This window comes from Amphimedon queenslandica, unplaced genomic scaffold, assembly GCF_000090795.2.
Source record: "Amphimedon queenslandica unplaced genomic scaffold, v1.1 AMPQUscaffold_12610, whole genome shotgun sequence".
NCBI classification, from domain to species: domain Eukaryota; kingdom Metazoa; phylum Porifera; class Demospongiae; order Haplosclerida; family Niphatidae; genus Amphimedon; species Amphimedon queenslandica.
Genome location: NW_003547154.1, coordinates 13,103 through 18,968, shown reverse-complemented (window position 1 = coordinate 18,968; position 5,866 = coordinate 13,103). Strand labels below are relative to the sequence as shown.

General features: G+C 33.1%; 2 protein-coding genes across 2 annotated transcripts in view; one reads left to right on the top strand and one right to left on the bottom strand.

The window, feature by feature from the left end:
• LOC109587315 (high-affinity gluconate transporter ght3-like) overlaps window positions 1–988 on the top strand; it is a 5,766-nt gene extending 4,778 nt beyond the window's left edge. The window contains exons 3-5 of the mRNA XM_020003562.1: window positions 26–284; window positions 489–608; window positions 774–988. Coding sequence (XP_019859121.1) covers window positions 26–284; window positions 489–608; window positions 774–843 — 449 coding nt within the window. The 3' untranslated portion in view covers window positions 844–988. The remainder of the gene's footprint in view (window positions 1–25; window positions 285–488; window positions 609–773) is intronic.
• A 1,304-nt stretch (window positions 989–2,292) lies between these two features.
• Window positions 2,293–4,895, bottom strand: LOC100638914 (replication factor C subunit 3-like; the record flags this gene model as incomplete). Its single annotated transcript, XM_020003564.1, has 5 exons — window positions 2,293–2,607; window positions 2,795–2,864; window positions 2,929–3,027; window positions 3,491–3,627; window positions 4,677–4,895. Coding segments are annotated over 5 exons (717 nt in total), but the record flags the coding sequence as incomplete, so codon positions are not given.
• Window positions 4,896–5,866: the final 971 nt, after the last annotated feature.

The window sequence follows — 5,866 nt, the reverse complement described above, 5'->3', positions numbered from 1 at the left end:
TATTAATTTATCCCCACCTCTCTAGGCTCTCCAGGTGTTGCTGTTTCAGTCACTACTTCTGGTAACTGGATTGGGAACTTTGTGGTTGCTATGGTAACCCCATTACTTCTCGGTTCTGTACTAAAGACGGCCGGTACATTCTACATACTGGCAGGGTTTCTCTTTGCTTCATTTTTATTTGTGTTGCTAACACTTCCTGAAACAAAAGGAGAGAGTTTAGAGAGAATTGATGAATTGTTTCTAAGGCCATGGCTACAGAGGATTAACCTATTCTACTATCTGAGGTACATGTACATGTATACATAGACTAATTGTTTAAAGGCTGGTCATATTTTATTTCTGTTGTGGCTTCAAACTGTCAAGAGTCATGGATAATCATTTGGGGGGTGGAAACTATTATGAATTACATTATTTATAGCTGCGTGGGAAAACTGCTGTGCATGAAGAGTTGAGAATAAAAACAATACTTAACCTTTATTCTCTGATAGGTGTTGTTGTCCCTGGTCTAATGCTTGTAGGGTAAGGACTGTACAAGAAGAGGACACTGTAGCCATTGTTGGTATAAAGAATGAGAACAAAGATGATACGAGTGATGAGGCTGAAAATGAGTTAGTCTTTAATCATATACCCTCTCTTTTTCTTCCTCCTCCTTGACTTCCTCCCTTCTCTCTGTCTCTCCCCTCCCCTCTTTCTTTCTATACCTCCTCCCTCCCTTTCTCTTTCTCAATCTCAATACTCTAATCATGTACATGTACTGTTCTTTCTTTTTACAGTGAAAATGAGTCACTGATAAAAGATACAGATGTTCTTGAGTCTAGTCTTTCAGCTAAATTTGACAAATAATGGATGAAGCAATCTTTGTATCATTTTGTGTACTGACAGCATTGTTAGATTTTTATGAAACAGACAGATTTTATTATTTTGCTATTATTTATTTAAATTTATGCATGCAGCAAATTGTAAAATGTTACACATTATAATAACAGAACTCAGTATGACATGGGCAAGACTTTGTGGGCAAATCTAATAGCTTAGATACATATGTGTGTTCTTAAGCTTGCCTCTTGCTTGGAATGATAAGGGTGGTATCTAATGAATACATAGTCTAAGTCTTAATTGCTAATGTCATACTGGGTATCCTACATGTAGTCCCTTATTTTGTAATTGCAACAATATTACATGTGCTCTTGGAGTCTACATATTATATACCAGTCAGTAGTAGCTAAGCTGCAAATGATCATGACATGGCTTCAGACTGAGATGGTACATTGTTGACCAGCAATTTAGACCCTCAAACACTATCTAAAAAATATCTTCTCCTTGTCTATGTTTCTATTTTTGATTTGTGTGTTGTTAACTGTAATAACCTTAGCTGTAATAATAATAATAGTAGTAATGGACAAAATAAACAATGCAGAAAAACTGCAGAATAGAATTCATTAAGTGTAAGTAGATTATATGGTATAAGTGGCACTGAGTCACACAACACAGTTTTTGGGTACTTTGCAATAACTTGCCACAACCTAAAGGCAATGGTCAATACTAAAAATAATTAATTTCACTAACCATTTCTTCTTTTTTGTAAAAGTAACTTATTCCCACTTCTTGCTCAGGTTCCAGCAAAAAGCAATGATCATTTTCGTCATTCTTATACGGCCAGATTCTATCACCAGCAATGATGGCTGCTGCTCGACCTGCTCCACTAGCTGTCTCTTGCAGTGGTCTACGACTACGAGGAAGAGCTGCCGCTATCAAGTTAGCTCTTGCTTCTCTAAGCCACATTATCAATAACAGCATAAGTATCATGTCTCAACTATGAGATCAAAAACGTCCAGAAAGATTTATTTTGAAGAAGAAGAAAAGGAGCAAGTTATGATGCCGGGTTAAAGATAAACGATAGGATCTGTGACAGACTCACTGTGTGGGGTATTCATAGCTATGAATACACTTATCACATCATTTATAAGTGTATTCATAGCTACAAATAATAATATACACCATGTCTGCTTTGCATTTGTCAGCCCCCAGAGTGGTCACCACCAATATGAATTTTATTACTTTATTTTTTTTAATTCTAATTAATTAATTTTATTAGCTTCCTTTTCCTTATTAAATCTATTCTAGTCTTCCTTCTTTCTTGGTTTTTTTTTCTATGTAATTACGCTGGCTTGCCATTCTGTTTTGGAGCAATGCTCCACGGTAACATTGTGTCCTAGCCTTACTACTATTTAATTTATATTCTATTGTGTTTTATTATAAATTGTGACCTTTTGGTCGTATTTCAAACAACTGTGCAATTTCAGGCTGTAGTGACCGGAGAGTTATAAGAAACATACATCACACAATAGTATGATATCACTATAAATGATGTGCATTTGTGTGTTTATAAGTATATGCATTTTATTTATTCATTTATCAGAAGCCCATACTCTCCAGTCCTTTCTCTAAAAATTGTTTATATATTCTCATAAATTTTGCTGTGAAGGCCTCAAGATGAAAGATTGCTTTACTACCCAGTTGTGACTGAGCTTGATACTGAGCTGCTAATTGAGTCACTTCAGCTTTCAATGTACCATCACAGTTAGCAACCAGCTCATTCAGTATCCTCTGTAGAATGAAAAAATATTAGAAAAAATATTACAATTAATTTTATATACATGTACATGCACATGTGTAATCTCTCCCTTTCTTCTAGTAGAAGAAAGTTTTCTCTTTTCATCAAAATTCACTATGAGTCTCTCATTCTCTTATCTCTCTCTCCTCCCTCCCTTCTCCCTCTCTCTCTCTTAGTTACTTTAAAATTAATATCAGGTGATATACAATGAGTTAACAACTCATAATAACGTCCTCTTACTTCAAGTAACCTCAAAAATAAATACTATACATTTTAATTAATTTTATTACGATTGCTTTTGTGTTACAATATACCTCTTAGGGCTCTGCTCTGTGATGATCATTGCAGCTGTTTCACGTAAGAAAACCTCCCACTCACAATCAGGGACAACCTGATCATCATTGAAGGGATACCTATCAATAAGAAGAGAAAAAAAGATAAGAAGGTGAAAGATAGAACGAAAGAGGTACATCTTAATGTATAGTACATACTGTATATAGCACATTATTTTGGCAGAGTTTTATTTTGACAATTTGCAAGCGGAATTGCCAATATTAAAATGGCTAATCATTAATGCGCATGCTCAGTAATGCACGTGTACACAAAAAATTGCAAAATTAAAAACCGCTAATTACAATTTTATAGCAAATCACTAAAATAAAGAGTTGCCAAAATAAAGCACATAATTAATATCATTATAATTCACACCCAATAGATCTGATTGGTTGCATGTGTTTGCTGCATGACCAATTAATTATTAATCACACAAGTAACACGAGGAATTTGCAGTTCCTCATCATTAATGATTAATTGGCCATGTAGCAAACACATGCACCCAATCAGATCTGTTTGGTGTCTTAATCATGATTGACTTACTGCTGAACACGGCACACCTCACAAAGCAGTATAGCTTTACGAAGGCTCCTCTCAGACTTCTCTGCAATCTTCTTAGCTAGTGTATCTGGTATAGTCAATGATTCTTTATGACAAACATACTGTAGGACACTACATATCTACAATAATAATAACATTAATAAAACAACAGTAATAACAATAAGTTAAGTTTGAATTAACAAATCAATTGGAAGTTTTTCTATACTACTGCATGAAAAGATTTAAAACTAAAGCCTCCAAAAACACTTATTAGAAAAAAAAACAAAATTGTCATGGTAAAACTGTCCACTTATTATGTTTTAACTAAGTGAAAAAAATCCCACAAATATCTTTACCTTGTGGTGTTACACTTATTCATTACATAATGTAATGAATAAGTGTACAGAGTACACTTATTTAGCCTGTACACTTAGCTAACTAATGATCAATTAGGATCTAGTGGTAAAGTAAGTGTATGTAGATACTTTCATGTAGTTCATTATTATTCAATAAACTACATAATCTTATAACATAATCTAAATAACTTTATTGACATAACTACATTTTCATGTAGTTATTATGCTATGTACACTAAGTTACTATGTAACTTAGTGTACATAGCCTGTACACTTATTTAAGTGTACAGGCTAGTCAGGCTTCAAACGACAAAGTTCAAGTTGTTCCTGTTCAAGTTACTGTCACCTAGCTAGACCTAGTGTCGCTATGACTTCATTAAAGTCTGAACTCTGAACTTGATTCCCCACTTGAACTGACATTACAAACAAAGTCAGCTATAGCAGCTATAGATATTCATTGTTTTGAAAGGTCACCATTAGGTGGAAAGGTCAAATAAACTGGTCAGGAGAGAGAATATTCTAGCAAGAGTAGATAATTATTTCAAGTTGAATCCACCTGAATACATTAAATTACATCAAAATGATCAAAATTAAGAAGAATTGTTATGTTTGATGAACTGTATTAACTTTCTGCTGTGATGTAGCTGATCCTAAATAGCTTATTCTCATGAAGAAAATACCAGAGATCATAAAACAGAAGCATAAAACAGGCACAAAACTTGCATCATTTTCGTTGCTGTGTAAATGTAGCCTTAACCAAGTGAAATAAATCCCACAGAAAACTCTACCTGGTGAATAATCTATACTTATTCATCAGATAATGTATTCCTCACTTCATCTATGGTTGGAGCGGGGACCCTAACAGCCAAACACCTGCTCTTGATGGCTGGTATTAGTTTACTGGTTGAGTTACAGACTAGTATAAGATGACATGTTCCTGTGTATAGTTCCATTGTTCGTCTCAATGCATGCTGTGCATCTTTAGTGAGTCTATCAACTTCAGTCAGTACCACAACTGAACAATAAATAAATAAAAATATATCATAACAATATTAAAGGAAGAATAGTAATATCATATTGATGCCTGGTATATTAATAATAAATCATCTATGTGTCAATAATTATGTTAAAAATTAATATCGTTCTAACATGCATTCTATGGTAATAGCACTTAGAAGTTATCATGTAATAGAAATAGTGAAAAATACTAGTGTCTGTAATATTAATTGTAATAGAAATTAGAGTTTTAAATACATATGCATGTTCTCAAGTTGTGTGAAAACTTTGAGTTGATTCCCATCAAAATTGAATTCTTAAAACTTTTTGTTCCAGGGCCAAACTTTTGCCAAAACTAAAAAGGAGAGAATTCTCCATTTAAAAATTTTTTACCGATCCGATACATATACATGTTCTTATGTTGTATAAAAATTTTGAGCTGATTCCAATCAAAATTGCATTTTTTACGAATTTTTAAAGTTGCTCCAAAATTGTGTAAAAGTCCCTGTACTATAGTACATGGTCCCAGGCCAAATTTTGCCGAAATTGAAAAGTTGAGATTTTCCATTTTTATAATTTTTTTTGTGATACATATACATGTACTTATGTAGTATAGAAATTTTGAACTGATTCCAATCACATTTGGATTTTTTATGAAATTTTTAAAGTTGTTCCAAAATTTGACCCAGGACCATGTACTATAGTACAGGGACTTTAGCCAAATTTTCACAAAATTGAAAAGCTGAAAATCCTCCATTTTTATAATTTTTCCTAATACATATGCAAGTTCTTATGTTACATAAAAAGTTTGAGCTGATTCCAATCAAAATTGGATCAATTACAAATTTTTTAAGTTGCTCAAAAATCACACAAAAGTCCCTGTACTATAGTACATGGTCCTGGGCCAAACTTTGCCAAAATTAAAAGATAAATTCTATATTTTTATAATTTTTCTGGTACATAAGCATATACTTATATTTTTCGGATAGTTGAGCTGATTCTGATCAAATTGGAGTACAACTGCTAT